Source organism: Copadichromis virginalis, linkage group LG3, assembly GCF_057382275.1.
Source record: "Copadichromis virginalis isolate Kocher_CV1m ecotype Utaka linkage group LG3, C_Virginalis_male_GT1.1, whole genome shotgun sequence".
NCBI classification, from domain to species: Eukaryota; Metazoa; Chordata; class Actinopteri; order Cichliformes; family Cichlidae; genus Copadichromis; species Copadichromis virginalis.
The window spans coordinates 12431724-12458057 of NC_140620.1; the positions used below are offsets into that span (position 1 = coordinate 12431724).

The window sequence follows — 26334 nt, forward strand, 5'->3', positions numbered from 1 at the left end:
AAGTTACTCAAGCATGTTAGCGTCATTAATCAAGACTACCAACACTATAAATTAATCTGTGTATGAGCAGATACGGCTGCCTCCAAACACAAACTTTCATAACCCTTCGATGTGAATTAGTGCAAAAAAAAAAAAGACAATCTGCTCTACAATTGTCAGTTTTAGTCTTATGATTTCATGAATGCAACAAAACCTGGTATCACTGTATTGAACATGCAAAGTTAGAGTGTTTATAATCATCATAATGATCATAAATACAGTAAAAGATTTTAATTATTTTAGTTATTTTTTTGTGTGTGAAAGATTTAGGGGTGTTTGTGAACTTTAGTGTTCTGTTTTTTTTAGGGAAGCAAAACCTGCCCAGGTTTTGCTTCATTTTATAGCTGATTCAGAGCTGATTCAGAATGAACAGCATGTGCAACAGAGAGCTGATATTCATGACAGCATGGCGCCAGATTCACTTAAAATGATCATAAATATACTAAAAAACTGTAATTGTGTACAGCTATACAGATGCTGGTTTGTGAGATACAAATCTCACAGTGATGTTAACAAGCTCTTGTTTTTTCGTTTACTTATATTTCACACTGTGGGCCGTGTTACCTTCAGTTTAAAGCTCACTATATGATTTTGTGACTCCATACAGATTTATTTGGTCAAAAATGTCTGATAAAAGTAGCCGACCCCTTCACACTTTGTGCTCAATGATGCTCCTGAAAGCCAGCATTAGCTCTGTGTTTGATGTGACTGACGAGAGCAATTTTTTTGTGTGAAAGGTAGAGCAGTGTGTGTGAACTTTAGTGTTCTGGTTGATTTAAGGAAGTAAAACTGACAATAGATTCCCTTTCTGGAAAACCCCAAAAAATGTCTTACAAGTTGATTCACAGGAAAAAATAGCATGTGCAGCAGAGAGCTGATGTTATTGGTGGCACGGAGCCAGATTCACTTAAAAAAAAGATAACTGGGCATTCAAACTCAGTTCTGTATTTCATGGGTGGGACAGAGGAGACCATATATATTTTACCATCAGGGGAAACAGACGGCATATTCTTCTTCTCTGGTCAATCTACAGAAAAAAGAGGTGAGAAACCCCTTCTATTTCTTATAATGTCCAAATTTTACCCTCACAGTATGACTATTTTCTATCCTTAAAGTAAAGGACAGAAAATATTAATATTTTTAACACACATTGTGTTAGAATTTGATTCTTTTTAGTTTTTTGTCTTTTCCCATGCAATTTTGTTTCTTCGTAACTACATAATTATGAGATAAAATTTGTAAAATTTGCAAGGCTGCAATAAACACATTTAAATTCTCTCCAGAAGTTGATTCTGTTCATCTGGATGTAACGTTTTCAGTGGGAGAAACGTTTTGTCACTCATCCAAGTGACTGATCAGTGGTTGTTGATCAATGGTCATGACAATTTGCATAATTATGATTAAGCAACTGACCTCCCAGCCCATTGTTCCTTCAGTGGTGCTGGTTTTAGTCATTATGCAAACGTCTATAAGAAAGTAAGTAAAATGTATTTACATAGCACTTTTTAAAATAGGAAGTTATTTCAAAGTGCTTCACATGGTAATAAAAGCATATCAAACGAAACAATAAAACACTATAAAGAGGGTATAATAGCATAGCCAATAAAACAGTATACTACACATGAATATTACCTAAATGCCTGTCTAAACAGATGTGTTTTTAGCTGTTTTTTTTTTTTAAAAGAAGCTACAGAGTTGATGGTGCGTAGGTAAAGGGGAGGTAAACTGTTCCACAATATTGGAGCCAAGGTTTTAAAATCGCGATCCCTCTTGGTTTTCAAACGGGTCCATGGAATGGTTGGAAGACCCTTATCAGTGGATCTAAGGATTTGGTTTAGAGAGTACGGTTGGAGAAGCTCAGTGACATAAGTGGGGGCCTCACCAAGTAGGGACATGAATGTAAGAGTAAGGATTTTAAACTGATATCTATACTCAACCGGAAGCCAGTGCAAGCCTTAGACCAGGGGTGGGCAATCTCAGTCCACGAGGGCCGGTGTCCCTGCAGGTTTTAGATGTGTCCTCGAACCAACACAGCTGATTGAAATGGCTAAATCAGCTTCTCAACAGGTCCTGAAGTTCTCTAGAGGCCTGGTAACGAACTAATCATGTGATTCAGGTGTGTTGACCCAAGGTGAGATCTAAAACCTGCAGGGACACCGGCCCTCGTGGACTGAGATTGCCCACCCCTGCCTTAGACAGACAAGAAAAGACTGTGTTACAGTATGAGAGGAGATGAGGACATGGACAAGCATCTCTAAGCATCTCCAATGAAGTAGGTAGGACATCAACTGGACTCACTGAGGGTTTCATTTGGGTCAGTATTTCTGATAGATCTTCTAGAGAAACTGGGTGAAAGGTTGGGGAAACCTGCAGTCAGCTGAGACAGAAGTCACTTGGATGAGTGACGAAACATTTATGCACTGAAAACGTCCAGATGAACAGAATCAACCTTTGGAGATTAACTTAAACTGGATGATTGAGCATGCATCAAGACATTAAAACCCACTTCAGCTCACTCCATGCTAACATCGACCAGGAATTTCCAAAAGGGACTGAACTTCGCAAGCACGAGTTGGCCACTTTGAAAAGCAGATACAGTTTTTCCAAAAATTTACGAAGCGGTCAGAGACCATAACGCTCGCATCCTATCAGCTGGCTTGGAACATTGCACAGGCTAAAAAGCCACACAATGAAGGGGAGTTCGTTAAATATGCCTCAGTGACGTTTTTGAAATCCTGTCTCCTGAAAACGACAAATTAAAACGCATGGTATCAGACGTCCAACTGTCCCGCCACACTGTTGAACACAGAATATCGGACATTAACACGGCTATTGAATCACAGTTGCACTCTGACCTTCAAGCATGTGAGTATTTTAGTGTCGCATTGGATGAGAGTTGTGATATACAAGACAAGCCTCAGTTGGCAATATTTGCACGGTCTGTGTCAAACGATTGTGTGATCAAAGAAGAACTCCTGGATATTGTGCCATTAAAAGACAGAACCCGTGGCATAGATGTGAAAGAAACCATGATGGCTGCATTTGAAAAAGCAGATCTGCCCATAACAAAATTAACTGCAATAGCCACGGATGGAGCACCAGCCATGATGGGATCTGTGAACGGGCTTGTGGGGCTGTGCAAAGCTGACCAAACTATTCCTGACTTTTGGAATTTCCACTGCATCATCCACATGGAGCAACTCGTGTCTCAATCATTGTATTGTCATGAAGCCTGTGATGGAAATCGTCAATTATATCTGCACATATGCGCTTAACCACAGGCAATTCAAGAATCTCATCGCTGAGCTGGACCAAGGGCTTCCAGGTGACCTGCCGCTGCACTGCACTGTGAGGTGGCTGTCAAAAGGCCAGGTACTCTCTCGCTTCTTTGAGCTTTTGGATGCCGTGAAACTGTTTATGGAAAAGAAGGACAAGGACTATCCCGAGCTCTCGGACCTCAAGTGGATTATGGATCTGGCCTTTTTGGTTGACATGCTGTGTCACTTGGACAGACTGAACCTGACCCTGCAGGATAAGTTAAAAATGCTGCCTGACCTGGTGCAAAGTGTGTTTGCGTTTGTCAACAAACCGAAGCTGTTCAAGACACATATTCAAAAGGGAGATTTAACGCATTTTCCCACTCTGCTAAAAGCCAGCGGGCAAGTCGCCAGCGCTGCCCTGAGTAAGCAAAGAGCCAGATATTGAAAATTTGCACGAAAGCTTCGTGACCTGGTTCCATGATCTACAACTGAAAAGGCCACAGGTTGAACTGAGAGTTTGTGTGTGTGAGACAGTGCACACAATGTTCATTGTTGAAAATGACTGGCCTGTGGTTTTAGTACTGTAGGAGTCCATTTCTGTCATTATCATGTTGGTGTGTGTGTGTGTGTGTGTGTGTGTGTGTGTGTGTGTGTGTGTGTGTGTGTGTGTGTGTGTGTGTGTGTGTGAGAGAGAGAGAGAGAGAGAGAGAGAGCGAGAGAGAGAGAGAGGCAGGAAAGGATGGGTGATGTTCATGTGTGCCCATGCGTATGATGTGGCTCTTTGCGGTAACACAGTAAAAAAAAAAGTGGCTCTTGGTCTCTGACTGGTTGGCCACCCCTGTTCTAAAGGCTCAATCTGTTTTGTTCTATAGCTGACTCTTCTTGGAAGCAGTATCATAGTCTTAATAACAAATGTATATAATACAGATGGTAATGTAGTTGATGCAACAGATAACTTCATACCATATTTAATGAAGTCATCCTGACTTTTATCTTCCACACCCTCAAAGTGGATTCAACCCTGACTCGTGTTTTTTTAACCACCTTTTTCCTTTTTTTTCTTCCTTTTTTAAATTATATTTTCATATTATCATAATTAAAACTGAGCATGTTGCTGATAAAAAGCAGCTGAATGTGGAAGTTGTTGGTTACTTACTCACTCAGTGTTATCATGGTTTTATTATCCAGTAAAAACAGCAAGCAGATGACAACAATGGACCAATACCATTATGTGAAGGACCAGGATGGTAGTACGCTCTGGATCAGTGGTAACTGCTTGTGTCTGAGTTGGTAATGTCTTTGTTTTGACTTCTGATTTATGAAATTATATTTGTCTGTCAGAGACTCCACCCACCCCCCGGTTGGCTGTCTCTAGGTTCAGACGCTGGTTATTTCCTGCTGTGACAGCCGTGATCCTGTTGACTGTGATCATAATCCTGGGAGCTAGCAGTAAGTATGCATGTGTATTCTTGTTAATGCCATATGTGGGGACTACTGCTTTTGGGTCACTAGTAAGGCCCAACTTTTGTGAGCTTCACAAACAGTCATGTATCATGTGGTTTGTGGCTTTGATGCCTAATGACAGAAAACACGGACCTCTGAAGCGCACTTCAGCATGCTGGTGCAAATAGTTACAACATGAAAAGTCCTGCAAGATTCAGACTTATTTTCCAAATCTAATAATAACACAATAATATACTATACGTTTGGTTTACAGCTGCTAGAAATGAAAAAACAGACCACTGTGACTGCACATAAAGCTAACAGAAATGTAGTCACAGTAATACTTAGCTAAAGCTAACTCTCAGACTTTATCTTGTGGAAGACTTGAAGAAAAATTTGCTCCAACATGACAGCCAATAAGTGATGATAGTTAAAACTGTTTTCCACGTTTGCAGTTTAGGGCTGCAATTATCAGTTATATTGTCATTTATTTTCATTCCACTTTATTGTGTTGTGTTATATTGAACACATTTACTTTATTTTATTTTATTTATTTATTATTTTTTGTATATTATTGTTGTGCATTTAGATTTTACTTGACATTTATATTTATAACTTTTCTTGATAGAGCAAAAATTTTAAAAAAAACCATTACCTTTTTAGTACTTTGAGATTTTTTCCCTTAATGTTAAAATTGTTTTTCAGTAACAAAATTTTCCAGCATTTTGGGTGAGTACATGTTATGTTGTGTTATGTTATGTTGTGTGTTATGTGTTATGTTAACATATTATGTTATGCGCACTCTGTTAAATTTCTTTGTGTTTTTGTTGTCTGCTTGTTCAGACATAAAGGTGTCAAAACACCTGTGGTCTTTGGAGCAGAGACTTTCCAACCAGAAGGACGTCTTCCAGTCGCTGCATTCCTCAGTGCCTCAGGTTCAAGGTAACACACCTATTAGCTATGATAAAATATTAAAAGTAGGTTACCCTCCTGCTCTGATGGCTCCCTAGTGATTCTGAGCACATAGCCCACACAAATATTTGTTTTATGTTAAATGTTGGCAATAGTTTTCTGCGGAGCTGTGAGGCCCAGGGTTCACTTCATAGCAGTAAATACAAAAGACATCATTTGATGGTAGTAAATGTCTTAACCCTTTCATGCCCCTCTATCATGTTGATACAGAGGTATGGATTTTTCAGAATGTTCAATAAGTATTCCACTTTTAGTCAAAGGAGCTTGCAAAGAAAAGCGTCTGGACTTCTTTAAGTTGCTTGAAGACGTTTCACCTCTCATCCGAGAAGCTTCTTCAATTCTAAGGTCAAATGGTGGAGAGTCCCAGATATAAACCTAGTGGGAGTTTCCCCCCACAGAGGGACAAAAGGACCCCCTGATGATCCTCTAATCGCCTGAGCCAAGGTGTGAAACTGGGCGTGGGTCCCAATCAGCCAGAGTTTCGGGTGTGTTCATTGTGAAACCTGGCCCCACCTTATCATGTGATTTCCTGAGGTCAGATTGCCCAGGATGTGAGTGGGCGTTAAGGCGTCTGGGAAGGGATCTCAAAACTGGATTATAGATGGCAGAGAGTTGGTGTCGTAAACCCCCGCCTCTGTTCAAAGATGGTCGCTCACAGTGGACATAGATGGCTTCTTTCACTCCTCTTTCAAACCATCTGTCCTCTCTGTCCAAAATGTGAACATTGGCATCCTCGAAAGAGTGTCCTTTATCCTTAAGATGCAGATGGACTGCTGAGTCTTGTCCTGTGGAGGTGGCTCTTCTGTGTTGTGCCATGCGCTTGTGAAGTGGCTGTTTGGTCTCTCCAATGTAGAGGTCTGGGCATTCCTCGCTGCACTGTACAGCATACACCACATTGTTAAGTTTGTGTTTTGGCGTTTTGTCTTTCGGGTGAACCAGTTTCTGTCTGAGTGTGTTGCTGGGTCTGAAATGCACCGGGATGTCATGCTTGGAGAAAACTCTCCTGAGTTTCTCTGATACACCGGCTACATAGGGGATGACAATGTTGTTGCGTCTGTCCTTCTTATCCTCCCTCGCTGGTGTCTGGTCTTCTTTTCTGTGCCTCTTAGCTGACTTTAAGAACGCCCATTTAGGATAGCCGCACGTTTTGAGTGCTTCCTTTACATGTGTGTGTTCCTTCTTTTTTCCTTCAGGCTTAGAGGGAACATGTTCTGCCCGGTGGTGTAGGGTCCTAATTACTCCAAGTTTATGTTCCAAAGGGTGACCTTAGAACTGAAGAAGCTTCTCGGATGAGAGGTGAAACGTCTTCAAGCAACTTAAAGAAGTCCAGACGCTTTTCTTTGCAAGCTCCTTTGACTACGCTGACCTGGATGACTGAGAACCTTCACAGACCTATTCCACTTTTAAAATCATTTTCTGTCAGTTTTTATTTCACGGTTCAGACTTTGCAGGGTTGAACACGATGTTTTTTTTTTATTTGTTTGTTTGTTTTTGTTCAGACGTAAACACGTCAAATCGTCTATCGTTTGTGGAGCAGAGAGTTTTCAACCTGATTGATGTCATCCAATTACTGAATGACTCACTGAAGCATATTCAAGGTAACAACATGTATGTATGTATGTATGTATGATCAGAGCAAATTTGACAACACATGAAAACATAAAACTAGTAACACTAGGAAATGAGGAGCACTGAACTAAGAATGATAGAAACCAGATAAACCAGAGAAACTTGCAGCACTTTGGGTGGTTGCAGCACACAACAACAGACAGAGGGAAACACAGGGCTTAAATACACAAGGGACCAACGAGGGAACACGAAACAGGAGGGAAACACAGCTGGGACTAATCTGAGATAATGAGATGGGAAGGAAGCAAAACTGAATGAACTGAAATTTTCAAAGTAAAACAGGAAACATGAGACCTTCACAAAGACTCAAACTTAACACTGTGACATGGGCTGTATCCCAATTCAGGTTCTGCAGCCTTAAAGTACGCAGTCTCAACGATCCTCAAGGGCCGCGTACTTAAAGACCGCTAAGGCCGGAAGTGCGAGGCTTGTGAAATGGGACGGTCTAGCCTCCGTTGCGCTGCCCAGGTTGCCTAGCAACCATGATACTAACAGCTAGAAACGTTTCATACAGCTTTGTTTGACAGAAATGAAGGAGAAAATCTTTTGTTCATTTGTTTGTTTCTTTCTACATGAGCTTTGATCATTCTCTGTAAGATTAAGCTCAGCTATTGAACGGTGTATATTTTAAAGCAAAGGCTTTAAAACCAAGTTAGTACAAACGTCATTAATGTCACATAACTTTGCCGACATGTGGCCAACAGTAATGTTTTAATGTTCTTCGTTATTAAACATTTGCACATAAATAAGTGACATAATATTCAGTACTTTTAAAAGTTTACTCTTCAGGCGCCCCTCATGTCATGGTCCTGGGTCGTGCGACCCAGTGTTTTGTGTTTAACCTAATTTTGATGATTATCGTTTATGGTTTGTTTAGGTTCACTAGGTAGTCCAGCCAGTTGTATATATTAAGTCTCCCTTGCCCTTCGTGTGTTTATGTCTGTGTGTCTTGTATTGTCAAGGTCATGCTGTCAGTTATGTCATCTCCCCTGTACTACGTCTCCCCGGGTCATGTGTCATGTCTAATCTGCATGTTTCCTGTTTTACTTTGAAAGCCTGTATTCACTGTCAGTGTATTCAGTTTCACTCCTCCTGTCCTGTCGTTAGGTTCATGTGTGTCAGCTGTGTTCCCATGTGTGGCCACTTCCCCTGATCATCCCTCATGTGTATTTAGTCTCTGTGTTTCATACAGTCTGTGTCGCGTCGTCTGTGTTCCCACCCCCTGTGTTCCGTATCTCCAGCCATAGCCTTTCCATAGTTTATATCCAGTTTAGGTTTCTGTTGAGTTATACTCTTATGCTGCCCTCACTCTGGTTTGTTCCTTTTCATCAGTCATAATAAAAGGCTCGCTTTTGTTTAATCCACTCCTGTATCTTCGCTTGTGTTCGCACCTGGGTCCACCACACACATTTCCGCACGGTCTGCCTCCGCAGATCATGACACCTCATCGTTTTTTTTTCGGCAAAATTATCCACACCCACCGCCACGCTATGCATTCTGGGATATGTTGGGCCACGAAGTCTACACTGCCACAGCCTTAAAATTCAGGGAAATGAAGGACGCATTTCAGGGTCGCATTTCGAGCAGCCTTCGAATTGGGACAGCCTTTGGCGCGCCGCTGTGACGTAATCGGCCTTGAAATGCGGCCTTTAAGGCTGCAGACCCTGAATTGGGATACAGCCATGGAGACATGACTGACCAGCGGAACAGAGGGAACATGAAACACGGAGACAAAGTAACTAAATGTGGAACACGGGGAAGGCAACTAGAAACTAGCACCTAAAAGCAAAGGAGAGCCAAAAACATGAAAAACAATAAACCAAAGAATATAAGTTAAACCAGAATTACACAAACTGGTTCACAGACCAGACCTGTGAGGTTAAACTTAATGGGGGTTTTAAAATGTATTTTCTACTTTCTGCTTGTTCAGACACAGACACATCTAATCGTCTATTATCTGTGGAGCAGAGAGTTTCCAGCCTGACTGACGCCACCCAATTACTGAGCGACTCACTGCGGCATACTGAAGGTAACACACCTATTAGTTAAACTTCACATTAGTATTCCTTCATTTGCTGTGGAAAAAAGGGAAAAGAAAACAAAGGAAAAAAACAAAATTCAATGGTGAGTAATTGGACAACAGTTTTCAGGGTACAGACGCCTCAAATTATGTAAAAGACTAAGTTGTGCAATTCATCCATCATAAGTTTAAGCTACTTTTTGTCATTATTTTAAAGAAGAACTTTCACCACTCTGGGGCTGTTAATTTTATTTATTTATTTATTTTTATCAATGAGGATTTATCAATATGATTAATGTGCTCTTAATAACGCACCTAGTTAAATTATGAATATATTGACTTACTGTGTTATAAAACATTTATAATAACTTCTACTGGACCACCTTTTGGTACATAAAAACATACCATATTACAAAGAATATGGCAGTGGTGTATGTCAGCTGTAGATTGGTGTTTGGACACGAAGTTATAGAAGTTGTTTCTTCAATTTTTTCGTGGCTCCAGTTAATTTGCATTGTTTTACACGTCGCAATTTCAATTTTCATTCCAGTATCCATGCTGCTAAAGTGCTAACATGCTAAATGCTTTTGTTTACAGAAATGGCTAATGACCTTCATCAGCTAAAGCTTGCTGTTGGCAACAACAAGGATCAGCTGACCTCAGGTCTGTCTGTATTACTGCACTTTCTTCTGCTGGTGATAACTTCATACGTCACTAACTGGTGTTTGTGTTCAGTGACCAAGACCCTGAAGAAGTTGTCGGTCATCGACTCTCTCAGTAAGAGTGTTGCTGCCATCAAATGTACCATCAAACTCATCCTCAACAACAGTACGTTCACTCATATTTGGCCATATCAGGAAAATGCACATCTGCACACTGCCCACATCTGTGTATCTGTCTGTATCAATCAGGTTCAGATGCAGGAGACTGTTGTCCTGTGGGTTGGACTGGGTTTGAGTCCAGCTGTTACTTCTTCAGCAGTGAGTCTCAGTCCTGGAACGAGTCCAGAGACTGGTGTGAAACACAGCAAGCCCATTTGATCATTCTCCAAACTGACAAGCAGTGGGTAAGACAGTTCGTGGTAGTTTTAAGTGCCTGAGTTAAAGAAATGCGGACTTCTGTTTAGGTTGGTGAAGATGGTTCACCTCTGATTAGAGAAGCATATTCAGCAGAAAAAGATGAAGGGGACTCACATATTTAACCTTCTTGTAAAATACTATCACACGTTTCTTTATTGCTTTACTAAAAATCTACTCAACAGTTGCCCCAAAGCAAAAGTTAAGAACTACAAACTTTATTTACTATACACCCTTTGCTTTACACACACTCATGCTGCCCTGAGGATGAGACCTGCTGACCAAGCTATAAATCATCCTGAGTGATTTTCTTCAACAGCATTCTTTCTTTTTGTTTAGGACTTTGTGATCAATCAAACAATCCCTCAGTATTTCTGGGTCGGTTTGTCTGACTGGAGAACTGGGAGTTGGGAGTGGGTGGATCAGACACTGTACACTGTGGAGCGCAGGTCTGTCTCAGTCCACTCTTGTCTCAAAGCAAAACACGCACTAGTTTCAAAATGTTTTGCTTTTTATCAAGATTTGTTATATTACCTAATATATATTACCTACCTTACCTGTGTGTGTGTGTGTGTGTGTGTGTGTGTGTGTGTGTGTGTGTGTGTGTGTGTGTGTGTGTGTTTCAAGGCGGTGGAAACCTGGGCAGCCCGACAACTGGGCCCATCATGGTCATGGGCCTGGGAATGAAGACTGTGCTCACCTTCACAATGATGGACGCCTGAACGACCAGCACTGCTCCATCAAAGAACGCTTCATCTGTCAGAAAGACAACCTGAGAGTCTGAACACACCTGCAGGCCTGACTCCGCCCACTTCAGATTATAAGGAACCTCTCCAATTAAAGCACTGGATAGAAAAACAATTAATAAATACAACATAGCCTATTTAGAAACGCTCCACTTATCCAGTACAAACATACTTCAGACCACCTGTCAACTGTCAAAATTCAACTTTTAGAATTTAAGAGGTCCAGTCTTAGAACATTTCCTCAAATTTCCAGACTATGATAAAGTTCTACATTATTGTCAGAGGGGAACGCTAAACATTGGAGTTGTAGCCAGAATTCAGTTTATTTGCTTTAAGCTTCAAAATAATCCTAATACCTTGAAAACCCAAATAAATGAAGATCAGACTCTTGCTCATGTTGACAGAAGCCACATAATGTACATAATGAAACATCCCAAATGTTCTTTAGCAGACATGTAGCTGTACATTCACTTTCACTGTGAACATGAAGAGATGTCAGATGTACTTTGTTCCATGTAGGCATCCAATGAATCCTCCTATTGATCTTTTATATTGTTTCTCTAAAACACAAATGACATTCATTGAACCTTGCGATCATGATATTTTGTAAATCACACCTCATTTGTTTATATTTTTCTAGTATGATGGGTAACAGGTGCAATTGATTGAAACGTGTCAGGGAGGAAAGTGCAAGATCTCTAAGATGTGTTGCAGTGAGAAGTCATGACATACAATAAAAATGAGAACAAATCTGTGTCTGTCACTGCTTCTTTATCTTCATTGCCACCGCCACTCAGAAAATATTTGAATGATTATCTGTGAAATCTTTTTCATTGTCTTTTTGTTGCTTCTGTTGAGCCGTCGCTTCTTCAAAAAGTCAAAGTCAGCTTTATTGTCAAAGACCATATCTACAGATCATACACAGGAATTTAAAATTGCAATGCTCCCATGGCCCTCAGTATACACTCAAACAATATAAAGATGAAAATAAAATAAAATAAAATAAAAGTATACAAAACAATACAATAGTGAACAATTATATAAACAGCAGTGTCCAACACAATCATAGCGATTGTGGCAAGTTTGTGCGAAAGTAGGCGTGGGACGGTCAGTGAAATAGCAATGGTGGTGGTTCAGAATTTTGTATGTCTGGGGGGGTTCAGACTTGTAATGCATTTCACTTGTAATGCAGAGGACTTTCTGGTTTTGCACTCCGTACTCACCTGGACCTCTGCCTTCCCCCTCCAAGCAATCTCCACCTGCAAGCACGTAAGGCAGCTCAAGGAAATTACTCTTGGATTAACTCGCAACTCTCTTTTGGGTCCCACTGATTGTCCTCTCCTCTGTTTCAGTGCCCTGGCTAGCCATAGTTTCCCCCGACCAGTCTCTGCACCCAGTCGTCACAGTGAATTTGTCTTAATTTAACTACAGTCTTAGTCTCCTCTTCCTCAGACGTATAGTTTATGTTTCTTCTAAATAATAGTCTTCAGTTGCTAACAAGCGTTGTGAATAAAAATTCTTTTGGTGCACCGCACTTCAAGCCTCTGGTTTTGCATCTGCACTTGAGTCCATCCCATTTCCACGGGCCACTGTGCCGTTACAGATGTTCTGGACGGAGGGAAGAGAAGTACCCACGATCTTCTCCACTGCTCTCTCTACCTGCTGCACTGGGTCCTGTATGGCTCCTGCAGGACCCACAAACACACACACACAGGTGGTGTTTTCCAGTGCAAAGTGCAGCTCGTGGCCAATGACCTGAGCCTCTGTGTTTGGACAGTTCGCCTGTTTGTTCATTGGGGACTGGATGAAGACGAAGTCAGACGCACGCCATTTCACACAGAGACAGACCCAGAGACCAGAATCGCCATGACAACTGAATACCATGACAATGTGGACGAAGGAATGAGCAATTTCTGCAACAAAGGTGTCTGTCTGTGTGTCCACCTGTCTGTGCGTCCACCTGTCTGTGTGTCCACCTGTCTGTGCGTCCACCTGTCTGTGCGTCCACCTGTCTGTGCGTTCTGTAAAATGAAAAACTCATGTCCTATTTGTCCGCAGAGCCTCGTACTGTCGATTTCTCCAGGTTCTCCAGGTACAGACGATGGCTCTTTCCTGCTCTGACGGCTACACTCCTCCTGATTCTGATCATAGCTCTGGGAGCCAGCAGTGAGTACACTCAGGACACAATAGGGTCACTATTTATCAAAATAGACACCTAAAACACAAGTGTGTAGATTTTCCTGTCTGGCCTGCAGTGCTGTTTATCCTTTTGGATTTTTCCAAGTGTGAGCTGCCCACTTTAGGAGAAATTGACTTTAGAGGTGTCTGGCTTCACTTCAGCCACAATATAGTGAAATGATGCTCAGGTTGTTGCTCTGAAGGTGTAAAACATACATTAGTTTGTGGGCAGTGACTGACCCCAAACCAGCATTTTCTTGTTTCTTTCATGAAACTCTTTTCTGTGTATTGTCTACCTTAATCAACCAAAAGACCGGAAACTTTCTCTCTCAGGAACTTTGTTCTCAGCTAGTTGACACTTTCCTCCTGACTGTTGCAGGGATGTGCAGAGATGTTTAAAAGGGCGAATACTCAAAGTTAAAAATCAGCATGAATAACAACAACCCACATTCATCAACAAACTAATATTGAATCACATCATACTATGTCACTGTCATCAGGTGGGGACAAGGCGTAGCCTATGTTTACCTGATGGGTACAGTGTTGCTGTTGAGGGTTTGCTGCTGCTCCTGATCTGAGACTGTAGACATTAGAAAGTCCATAGGAGAGATGGTAGCTGATTAAACAAGTGTTATGAGATAATGCAAAGTGCAAAGATTGATGACAGCGCTCAGAACCATAAGGCAACAAAACTGTGAGAAATAAATTAGACTCTGCTTGTGAATCACTCTTTGCCTCTCTTCCTCCTTCATCTCCTCATCTCATCTATCACTGTCCACTTTCTGTCCATCTGAGAACAAGGCACAACCTGCTATTGAGTCAAACTATTATTTAATTATCAACATTTAAACTCTTGCACCTAATCCATAATAAAGTAATGATATAAAAATGTTATAGAACCAGAACATTGTGTTTATTATTGTTTTTATACTTGAATACCTCTGTAATGCAAAACCTGCAGAGGTATTCAATGCAAAAAAGAGCACAGTTATTGTGACTGTGCTCTTTGTGATCCAGCTGCTGAGGGATCCACTGCCTTTAGTTTCACACAGCTCCTACTGTTTCCTCTCTCTCTCTCTCTCTCATATATATATATATATATATATATATATATATATATATATATATATATATATATGAGAGAGAGAGAGAGAGAGAGAGAGAGAGAGAGAGAGAGAGAGATACATATATAAATGCCAGTATCCAGGAGAAAAAATATGAAGTACTTCTTGTTGGTAATGATTTGAGGAAAATAGTCATTTATTTATAAAAAAAAAAATTTATGTCTGTGTGTTTACAGACACATCGACATGGAACCGGTTGTGGTCTGCAGAGAAAAGTGTTTCTAATCTGACTGAATCACTGAGGGACACACAGCAGCTCACCAAAGGTAGCTCAGATGTACTCATACTGCGTTACTCAATTGCTGTCCTTTCTACTTAACACTCTGTAATTTCCTGTTTTTCTGCAATAGATACAGCAAAAGAAGTTTTGTCAATGAAGTTTGCTCTGGAGAACAGCAAGGACCAGCTGGCATCAGGTGGAAACTCTGCAAAGCAACATTTCATATCCATAAACACCAAAAAGTACTTTTATTAACACTGTGCATACCTGTGCTTTGTGTGTGCAATTCCTCAGTATCAGAGGCACTGAGGCAGCTCTCAGCTCTGGACGCTCTCCGCAGGACGGTCGCTGAACTAAAATGTTCTTTAGAACGCTTGGTCAACAACGGTACACAGCTCCTGTCTAATCCTGTTCCCTCTGTGTCATTTAACAAGGTTGTTCTCATAGTTTCAAGCTTGTGCAACACCTTTACTAGAGAAGAAACCTGTGTATGAATGGCAGTGTCATCGGCATAGACGTACATTTTGCTTTCTAGGTTTTGCAAAGTTGTTCCTTCCTTCACAATAGTCCCCCCCATAAGCATCTTATCTCTGAGTCTGAGGCATCTGATGAGCTCAGACTAACTTCAGACACCTGCAGGCATTACTGGAAGGTTTAAACAGGTTCTTGAAGCTAAAAAAGAAAAGAAAAATTCATGTTTCTTTGTATAAACTGTAACAAGCTAAGGCAGAAAGGTTTTGTCTCTCTGGGGGGAGCGAGGTCTTATGAGGAAATTAGTAACTAAATCGTGTTATTTCCTAATTTAAGATTTGTATTAAGCTCTCCAATTGTTCCATTTGTTTATTATATTTATTTGTTATTATTTGTTTGGCCGTTTTTTATTTTAGAATTTTCTTAACCATGTGATTGTGTGCTTTCGTCCACTGATCTCTTTTGAAAAGGATGATGTTAATCTCATCATATTTCTTGACTAAAAATATGTTTTTCTAAAACTAGTTCTCACAGCGACTGTCTAACATCTCCTAGGACTGTCCCCTGTTAAAGAAGGTCTCCAATATCTAAAAGTGTATTTTTGAAATGACTCTTATAAAACATGGAAACCAGACACTCTCTGTCTGTCCGTCTGTCAGGCACGACAGCACACGGCTGTTGTCCTCTGAATTGGGATTCTTTCGGCACCAACTGCTACTTATTCAGTACCACGCCATTATCGTGGCACGATGCCAGAGACTGGTGTAATGGACACGAATCTCACTTGGTCATTCTTCTCACTGACGAGGAGTGGGTGAGTTGGCTGGCCCTCTCATCTGTTTGCACTGACGCTCAACTTTGTGATGCATCTTAAACACACTGTCACCTCAACAGGAGCTCTTTTGTGATGAGCTAATCAATAAAAGCCGAACTATAACTCATGTATGTGAGGAGCCTGTATTGATCAAAGGATCAATACAGGCTCCTCCCCTTTCCCCCTTTTTTATTGAAACTGAAAATTTGAGTTTTCTCTCCGTCTGCCTTTAACAGGATTTTGTGATCCAGCGTAGCGCGGGCTCCTTCCACTGGGTGGGTCTGACTGATGAGAGGACTGGGCAGTGGGAGTGGGTCAACCAGACACCCTACATCATGAACCGGAGGTAAGCTGTTACACTTAAAAAAAAAACCCCAAAAAAACGCTAATGGTATACATGCGAGAAAATGAGGCGTTGTGTTTTTTGTTCTAAGTTCTAAGAGAACTTTTAGTGCTCCATAAGGCAGTGTTCTCTAACCTTTTGGAGCCATGGCACAGATTTCACATTATAAAACTCACAGCGCACCACCAAACAAATGTCACAAAAAAGATATTGATACATTTTCCTTGAGGACCAAGCATCGCGGAATTGGCTCGGTTTGTCCCCAGTATACCTTTTTTGCTTTCTTCTGATCAGTGCTCATGTTGTTGTTGTTGTTTTGTTTGTTTTTTAAAAATTGGGCATAGTTCTAATAGTTATTCTTGTTCATTTATAAACAGTTTTAGAAATAAAATAAATTTCTAAAAACATGAAATGTCATGAATCAATAATATCAGGACGGCATCAACAACATTTTCTATTTACATTAACGGCTTTCCCTGTGTCAAAAAGTCATCACTCTCAGATATAGAGGTCACAGGTACTTGGTGGACCACGGGGGAAACAATAGAGTTTATGGAGTCAAACAGTATTTGGAATTTCTCTTGCTTGATTAGATGAGAAAATTTTCCTGATCTGGCTGTTTTTATGGTTTCATATATGGAAACCCAAAGTTCCCTAAGGTGGAGCCTGTGAACTTCGAGTTTAGTTGATTTCCAAAGGCGTTCTACTTTCCTACAGATTCTTTCAACCTTCATTACATCATCATTTATCCATGGATGAGCTCTTTTTGAGGCAGCAAAGACAGATTTCATAGGTGCCATCGAATTTAAACTCTCCAAGCAGTGATTCTTAAAACACTGTGTAGCAACATCAGCATCAGTGCAGCCACTGATCACATGAGGGTCCAACAATTTAGAAAACTCCAAAGCAACATCCTGATTTATGGAACATGAAATTAGAAGGTGGTGTGTACAGAGGGAAGCTAAGACTAAAAGTAACACAGGAATGGTCACTCACTTGTACGTCCTTAACACAGTTGTGTCTAAGCCAAGAGAAAACACAAGGTCCAAGGTGTGGCCTTTAACATGGGTGGGTCCAGAGACATGCTGAATAAAATTAAAAGAGTCTGTAATGGATAGAAAGTGAGAGGCCATGCTACAGCTAAGATCATCCACGTGGAGGTTTAATCCCCAAACATTAAGACCATCTCCAGTTTAATAATGGAAGATAAAAAGTCGGTAAAATCTTGAATAAAAACACCAGCGGGGCCGGGAGGGCGGTAAATTAAAACACAATTAAATATATCTGTTGTACCAACCTTAGGAGTTGTGACTCAAAGGAAGGGAAAAACTCAGAGTCCATAGCCCTGCAAGTGAAATTGTCTCGGTGAACAGTGACCAGACCACCACCACGTCCAAACGCGGAGTCCAAATGAAGCGACAGCCGACCAGACAGAGCTCATTCAGGTGGATACATTCATTCTCCTGCTGCCAAGATTCTGTGAGAAACAGGAAGTCCATACTAATACTGCTAAAAAAGTCATTCAGTGCAAATGATTTGTTGGCTATGGAGCGAGCATTTAGGAGAGCGATCTGAAGCAGAGGTTACAGGCTGACATCATCAACAGCTGATTGACAGCAGTCACCTGGAATGAGGACGTAGTCTCCCGGTACCCCTGATTGTGACAATATTCATTGCGGGACAATGATTTTTAAAGAATACTAATTGTAGTATGAATAGATTTAATAGACATTTTACGTAGACTCACCACTGCCTAAATAGAACAGACTGGCAGTATTCATTCCCATCATCACCAAGTGTTTGCAGAGGCTGCTCAAAAAATCAATATTAGCTTAAGGAAACAAAGACGTGCTTTTTTCCACTAACTATCAAAGAGTATGAAGTGGAGAGGATGTCCTGATTTATGTTTATGAGGACCTCACATGGTCTTTTTAAAGGCACCTACAAAGAGTATGTCACAAATAGTACGCAAAGGACAAAAGGAAAAGTGTCCAGAGAGCCATAATCATGGAAAATCATCAGACATCAGCATTAAGCGGCATCTTCAGGACTAACCCTTCCTCGTCAGCTGTTCTCGCTGCGGACATCTGAAAGTCTTTCTGCAGGACTGACTGCAACTCCTCAAATGAGCAGATGATCTGTTAGCTGTTTGACAACTACTCTTTCAAGGAAGAGTAGAGGAAGGTTGGAGATTGGCCTATAATTAGCTAAGACAGCTGGGTCTAGGGATGGCTTTTTAAGTAAAGGTTTAACTACAGCCAGCCTGTGGTACATAGCGATTATTATTAGGACCTTCATAGTCCAGACCTCCAGGCAGGAAAAAACATCCTCTTCATTTCGTTACTGAACTGAAGTCCCAGAAAACCTCAGGCGCTTCATGTCACATCTACATTATTATAATCTCAGGGGTACACCACTAACGATTATATTTACATTATACTGGTCATACTTTTATGTGTGTTTGGGGATAACTGTACCTAACTGCACGATTGCACAAGTGTTTGAGGATTGGGAGTGGGTGGATGAGCGGAGCCCAGGTTTGTTTCAGTATGCTCTTGTCCCAAAGCAAACGTGCACTAGTTACAAAATGACTTTGGTTTTTTCAAAATTTGTTTTTATTGCCTAAACCTAATATAAAGTTTTAAATGCCTACATATAACCAAGAGGTTTCATATCCTAAATCAAAGTCTAAAACGTTTGTCCAGAAACGGTAACCAGTAGACCAGTAGAGCATAAAGAGGAATTATTATCAGTCAGTGCTCCACAGGAATTACACATAAACATCTTTGTGCATGTTTTTCAAGGCGGTGGAAACCTGGGCAGCCCGACAACTGGGCCCATCATGGTCTAGGACCTGGGAATGAAGACTGTGCTCACCTTCACAATGATGGACGCCTGAACGACCGGCACTGCTCCATCAAAGAACGCTTCATCTGTCAGAAAGACAACCTGAGAGTCTGAACACACCTGCAGGCCTGACTCCGCCCACTGCAGAATAAAAGGAACCTCTCCAATTAAAGCACTGGGTAGAAAAACAATGAGAACTTCTAATACAATCAGGAAATTCCACTCTGTGGACTTCCTCTTTCATGTAGAGTTCTTTCAAAATATTCCAGAATTAATAAATGCAACATAGCCTATTTAGAAACAGTCCACGTATCCTATACAAACACACTTCAGACCATCTCTACATCTCTCATTGTAAAGCCTATTCTTTTTTTTTTTTTTTAAATCAATTTTAAAATTTAAGAGGTCCAGTCTTAGAACATTTCCTCAAATTTCCAGACTATGATAAAGTTCTACATTATTGTCAGAGGGGAAACATTGGAGTTGTAGCCAGAATTCAGTTTATTTGCTTTAAGCTTCAAAATAATCCTAATACCTTGAAAACCCAAATAAATGAAGATCAGACTCTTGCTCATGTTGACAAAAGCCACATAATGTACATAATGAAACATCCCAAATGTTCTTTAGTAGACATGTAGCTGTGCATTCACTTTCACTGTGAACATGAAGAGATGTCAGATGTACTTTGTTCCATACAGGCATCCAATGAATCCTCCTATTGATCTTTTATATTGTTTCTCTAAAACACAAATCACATCCATTGAATCTTGCGATCATGTTATTTTGTAAATCACACCTCATTTGTTTATATTTTTCCAGTATGGTGGATAACAGATGCAGCAGTTGATTGAACAGTGTCAGGGAGGAAAGTGTAAGATCTCTAACCGCTGACTGACATGTTGAAGTCAGACATTATGACACACATTAAAATAATTGAAAACAAATCTGTGTCTGTCACTGCTGCTTCTTTACCTTTATTGCCACTGCAACTCAAAAACATTTTAATGATTATCTGTTCATCCGTCACTTTTCCTATTAGTCTGTTTGCAGCTCCAGACTCAGGTATTTTCAGATGTTTGTCCTTTTTTCCATGAAAGTTTAGTTCTTTGTAGTTGTTGATGTAGGTCATCTCAGTGTAGTAATCAGCTAACACAGACACACACACACACACACACACACACACACACACACACACACACACACACACACACACACACACACACACACACAGGTGGTGTTTTCCAGTGCAAAGTGCAGCTCGTGGCCAATGACCTGAGCCTCTGTGTTTGGACAGTTCGCCTGTTTGTTCATTGGGGACTGGATGAAGACGAAGTCAGACGCACGCCATTTCACACAGAGACAGACCCAGAGACCAGAATCGCCATGACGACTGAATACCATGACAATGTGGACGAAGAAATGAGCAATTTCTGGAACAAAGGTGTCTGTCTGTGTCCACCTGTCTGTGTGTCCACTTGTCTGTGCGTCTATAAAATGAAAAACTCATGTCCTATTTGTGTGTCCGCAGAGCCTCGTACTGTCGATTTCTCCAGGTTCTCCAGGTACAGACGATGGCTCTTTCCTGCTCTGACGGCTACTCTCCTCGTCATTCTGATCATAGCTCTGGGAGCCAGCAGTGAGTACACTCAGGACACAATAGGGTCACTATTCATTAAAATAGACACCTAAAACACAAGTGTGTAGATTTTCCTGTCTGGCCTGCAGTGCTGTTTATCCTTTTGGATTTTTCCAAGTGTGAGCTGCCCACTTTAGGAGATATTGACTTTAGAGGTGTCTGGCTTCACTTCAGCCACAATATAGTGAAATGATGCTCAGGCTGTTGCTCTGAAGGTGTAAAACATACATTAGTTTGTGGGCAGTGACTGACCCAGCATGTTCTTGTTTCTTTCTTGAAACTCTTTTCTGTCTACTGTCTTCCTCTATCAACCAAAAGAGGTGTGTTTTTATCTACACAGTCGTCATTTTCCATCCTAATGACCGGAAACTTTCTCTCAGGAACTTTGTTCTCAGATACTTGACAGTTGTCGCCTCTGCTGTTTAAATCCATACAAAATTAGGAGTCTGTTAGGCTAAGATGCTATGCTAATCCAGAAGACAGATAGCAATCTAATGTTTCACTCACATTTCCTTGATTTATTCTTTATTGATAATGATTTATATAAGGTCATGCATACTTCAGTTGTTCATCTTGATTGTAAAGTGCTTTATGACTCAGCTGGAGGTCCAGTTGATCAGAACACCACTGCACAGATTTTAACTGGCACCAACAAATATAAAAACATTTTTCTCGTACTGCCAAATTCTGAAGTTGAAATATTGCTAACTGATTTTAAAGCATTCAATGACCTTGCTCAAGGGAGACTCATATTAATGCATGTGCCTATGTGTTTACTTAGAACAGTGAATGGAGCACTGCTGGTTATCCCAAGGTCTCAGCTAAGTTACTGGGCCTTTTGCTGAGAGAGCTCCCAAACTGGGTTACAGTCAGCCCATTGAGGTCAGAATAGAGATCCAGCTGTGTAATTATAAACTACTGCATTATATAAACATGAAATCTGTGTGGAACAGCTGACCCGTATGATGTGTAGAAGACCACAAAACATTTGTTATTGAAGATACAGTTACCGTGCCATATCAACAAAACAATGACCTTTAAAAAAAACTTCAGAAAGCCTGGAGAACAATAGTTCAAGCTTTTTAAAAGATTACAAAAAGGCTGGCTCCGTGGAGGCAAAAGATAAAGAAAGCAATGGTGCATAATGTGTGCTGCGCCATAAACAGTTAAGCAGATGTAAATAATGAGATCACAAAATAAGGTGAACAACAACAGTAAGTACTTTTATGTAATGGTGAGAATATAGACAAAGATCCTATGAAAAAATGATTAAGTATTTCTTTTCGGTAATGATTTGAAGAAAATAATTATTATTTTATAATTATTTTTTTTTATGTCTGTGTGTTTGCAGACACGTCGACATGGAACCGGTTGTGGTCCTCGGAGAAAAGTGTTTCTAATCTGACTGAATCACTGAGGGACACACAGCAGCTCACCAAAGGTAGCTCAGATGTACTCATACTGTGATACCAACTGCTGGCTTTTTCGTCTTTTTCACACTTTAGTTTCCCGTCCTTCTACCACAGATACAGCAAAAGAAGTTTTGTCAATGAAGTTTGCAGTGGAGAACAACAAGGACCAGCTGGCATCAGGTGGAAACTCTGCAGAGCAACACTTTATCCACATTGACACTAACAAGTAGTTTTATTAACATACCTGTGCTTTGTGTGTGCAATTCCTCAGTATCAGAGGCACTGAGGCAGCTCTCAGTCCTGGACGCTCTCCGCAGGACGGTCGCCGAACTCAAATGTTCTTTAGAACGCTTGGTCAACAACGGTACACAGCTCCTGTCTAATCCTGTTCCCTCTACTTCATTTACTAAAGATGCCCTCACAGTTTTAAGCTTATAGAACAGCTTTACTGTTACTAAAGAAGAAGCCTGTGTATAAATGTGCCTTGGTTCATTGGCCCCCAAGTCATTTATCTCTGAGTCTGAGGCATCTGATGAGCTCAGACTAACTTCAGACACCTGCAGGCATTACTGGAAGGTTTAAACAGGTTCTTGAAGCTAAAAACCAAAATTCATGTTTCTTTGTATAAACTGTAACAAGCTAAGGCAGAAAGGTTTTGTCTCTCTGGGGGGAGCGAGGTCTTATGAGGAAATTAGTAACTAAATCGTGTTATTTCCTAATTTAAGATTTGTATTAAGCTCTCCAATTGTTCCATTTGTTTATTATATTTATTTGTTATTATTTGTTTGGCCGTTTTTTATTTTAGAATTTTCTTAACCATGTGATTGTGTGCTTTCATCCACTGATCTTTTTTGAAAAGGATGATGTTAATCTCATCATATTTCTTGACTAAAAATATGTTTTTCTAAAACTAGTTCTCACAGCGACTGTCTAACATCTCCTAGGACTGTCCCCTGTTAAAGAAGGTCTCCAATATCTAAAAGTGTATTTTTGAAATGACTCTTATAAAACATGGAAACCAGACACTCTCTGTCTGTCCGTCTGTCAGGCACGACAGCACACGGCTGTTGTCCTCTGAATTGGGATTCTTTCGGCACCAACTGCTACTTATTCAGTACCACGCCATTATCGTGGCACGATGCCAGAGACTGGTGTAATGGACACGAATCTCACTTGGTCATTCTTCTCACTGACGAGGAGTGGGTGAGTTGGCTGGCCCTCTCATCTGTTTGCACTGACGCTCAACTTTGTGATGCATCTTAAACACACTGTCACCTCAACAGGAGCTCTTTTGTGATGAGCTAATCAATAAAAGCCGAACTATAGCTCATGTATGTGACTGAAAAGGGGAGGAGCCTGTATTGATCCTTGATTGAAACTGAAAATTTGAGTTTTCTCTCCGTCTGCCTTTACCAGGATTTTGTGACCCAGCGTAGCGTGGGCTCCTTCCACTGGGTGGGTCTGACTGATGAGAGGACTGGGCAGTGGGAGTGGGTCAACCAGACACCCTACATCATGAACCGGAGGTAAGCTGTTACACTTAAAAAAAAAAAACAACTGATGGTATACATGCAAGAAAATGAGGGGTTGTGTTTTTTGTAGTGCTAATTAGGAAGAGAATGTAATTGTTCTGCCCATTACTCATGCCGGTCTCTTAGACTACCAATCAGGTGGAGTCTCTGATCGATCGTTGCCACTTTACTTCCTGAATGGAAACAACGGTGTTGTATCAGTGCAAAGGCTCGCCACACACCACTCCGCACAGCACACTACGGCAGAACATCCCATTAGCATTCCGCTTTAGCATACAGTTTTACACAATAATAAACAAATGAAGAGTACATAAAACTGATGTTAGACATGTGTCCACCAAGCACTTATTACACTCGGTGCCCATCAGCTAATCAAACATGTTTTATGTGTCTGTACTACTTAGCTATATCGTGTGCGGAACAATACAACTCACCTCTCGTATGGCTACGGCAGACTGGCAGCGATTACTGCAGCCAGCCACGCCGAGAGGGGGGGCGCTGTTTCCCCATTACACTGACATTTGTGGCAAGTGGAACAATACCACATAAACACTGTTACATTTGTTTGGGTTTTGTTTTTTTTTGCTAAAGGCACCACAGTCCAAGTATGATGAACCTTTTGTTAAAAAAGATGTTTCTTTTGTTTTTTTTTCTAATTGGGCATATTTCTAATCTTTATTCTTGTTCATTTTTAAACACTATTAGGTAATTAATCATGAGTAAAATATCATGAGTCAATATTATCAGGAAACCATCTGCAACATTTTCTATTTACAGTTAACCCAGAGTCATTGTGGGACAATGATTTTTAAAGAATACTAATTGTAGAATGAATAGATTTAATAGACGTTATACTCAGTCCCATCATCACTATCATTATGAGCTTCAGGAAAAACAAAGACATCCTTTTTTCCAATATCAAAAGTTATGAAGTGGCGAGGGTGTCCTGCTTTATGTTTATGAGGAGTTCACATGACCTCACATGTTCTTTTTAAAGAAACGTACAAAGAGTATGTCACACATAGTACGCAAAGGACAAAAGGAAAAGTGTCCAGAGAGCCATAATCATGGAAAATCATCAGACATCAACGTTAAGCGGCATCTTCGGGACTACCACTTCCTCCTCAGCTGTACTCGCTGCTGACATCTGAAAGTCTTTTTGCAGGACCTTCATAGTCCAGACCTCCAGGCAGGAAAAAACAGCCTCTTCATTTTGTTGCTGAACTGAAGTCTCAGTCCTCAAGCACTTCATGTCACATCTACATTATTATAATCTCAGGGGTATACCACTATTATATTTATATTATACTGGTCGTGCTTATGTGTGTTTGGGGATAACTGTAACTACAAATATCCAAAACTTGATTCTGTTCATCTGGACGTAGCGTTTTCAGTGGGAGAAACGTTGAACAGAATCAAGTTTTGGAGATTTCCTTACCTGGATGATTGAGCATGCATCAAGACATAACTATAAATAGTTATTTGGCATTATTGCATTTGTGTTTGAGAAATTCTATGCGCATTTTCCCATATAGTTCATTGTATGAGCTGCAAAAATGTTTATAGCGGCTGTGAAGTTGGACTTTTTACCTTGAAAATTTGTGGGAACTGAGTGACTGCTGGAACGAGCCTCAATTGGACATTAGAGGAACTGCAACTTCACGTGCTTTGACGCTGGCTTCTCTTGTCTGTCATGGTGGTTGCAGCTCACCTTAAGACTCACTTTGTATCATTCTTTTGTAGGAGGTGGAAACCTGGGCAGCCTGACGCCTGGACCCATCATGGTCTTGGTCCCGGGGATGAAGACTGCGCTCATCTTCATTCTGATGGACGTCTTAACGATCTGCACTGCTCCAGCAAAATGCGCTTCATCTGTCAGAGGCACACCATGAAGAACTAAACTCAGATGTGAGCTGCGAGCTGACACCATTGAATAGTGTGATTACAAGCTACCAGAATGATCTCTTTCTGCTGTGCTGAGGGAAAGGTCATTAGTGCTTTGCAGTTTGTATGTTGTATCAAAATCTTGATGTATCTAATTTTCCAGAACTCCACTGGTGTCCAAAAATCTAATAAAACACATCATCAATTTCCCTGAAACCTTCCTTCATTATCCCGAACAAACCAAGAGATTAAAAGTTCTTTAAATAGTTCTTTGAATTCCTGAAAGAGTAGCCCAAAGGAAAACTCTCCATGATCCAGATCAAGTGTTGCTTAAGCCAAGTCACTTTTGAGAATTCCTTAATTAAATGATCAGGTTCCTTAAAAAAGTTTTGAACTTGAAGTGCATTAAAAAAGCTCCCAGGATTCTATGGAATCAGAACGATGCCACCTTGAAACGAAACCGAAAAAAATATTGAAACCGAAAAAAATATTGTAACTGAAATAAATGTACTGAAAAATCTTGTATTGAAACCGAAAAAAAAATTGATAGTGAAAAAAAAAAATTAAAACTGTAATTTTTTTGTTTTCGCTTACAATTCTTTCTTTTTTTTCCGGTTTCAATCCATTTTTCGGTTTCAATCCATTTTTTTTCGGTTTCAAACCATTTTTCGGTTTCAATCCATTTTTC

General features: G+C 40.6%; 3 protein-coding genes across 3 annotated transcripts; all 3 read left to right on the forward strand.

The window, feature by feature from the left end:
- Positions 1 to 998: 998 nt before the first annotated feature.
- LOC146712829 (C-type lectin domain family 10 member A-like) lies at positions 999 to 11887 on the forward strand. The gene is made up of 11 exons (XM_085444652.1): positions 999 to 1081; positions 4488 to 4567; positions 4641 to 4748; positions 5586 to 5684; positions 7214 to 7312; positions 9274 to 9372; positions 9961 to 10026; positions 10099 to 10191; positions 10275 to 10429; positions 10779 to 10888; positions 11067 to 11887. Exons 2-11 carry the CDS (start codon positions 4504 to 4506, stop codon positions 11221 to 11223), a joined length of 1050 nt encoding a protein of 349 aa, XP_085300778.1. The 5' UTR covers positions 999 to 1081; positions 4488 to 4503; the 3' UTR covers positions 11224 to 11887.
- A 1073-nt stretch (positions 11888 to 12960) lies between these two features.
- Positions 12961 to 20126, forward strand: LOC146712830 (asialoglycoprotein receptor 1-like). Its single transcript, XM_085444667.1, has 8 exons — positions 12961 to 13109; positions 13244 to 13351; positions 14664 to 14753; positions 14838 to 14903; positions 15002 to 15094; positions 15838 to 15992; positions 16229 to 16338; positions 19140 to 20126. The coding sequence occupies exons 1-8, from the start codon at positions 13052 to 13054 to the stop codon at positions 19294 to 19296; spliced, it is 837 nt and encodes a 278-aa protein (XP_085300793.1). The 5' UTR covers positions 12961 to 13051; the 3' UTR covers positions 19297 to 20126.
- Positions 20127 to 20476: 350 nt separating this feature from the next.
- On the forward strand, positions 20477 to 25862 carry LOC146712831 (C-type lectin domain family 10 member A-like). The gene is made up of 8 exons (XM_085444660.1): positions 20477 to 20623; positions 20711 to 20818; positions 22170 to 22259; positions 22345 to 22410; positions 22502 to 22594; positions 23279 to 23433; positions 23647 to 23756; positions 25506 to 25862. Exons 1-8 carry the CDS (start codon positions 20566 to 20568, stop codon positions 25660 to 25662), a joined length of 837 nt encoding a protein of 278 aa, XP_085300786.1. The 5' UTR covers positions 20477 to 20565; the 3' UTR covers positions 25663 to 25862.
- Positions 25863 to 26334: the final 472 nt, after the last annotated feature.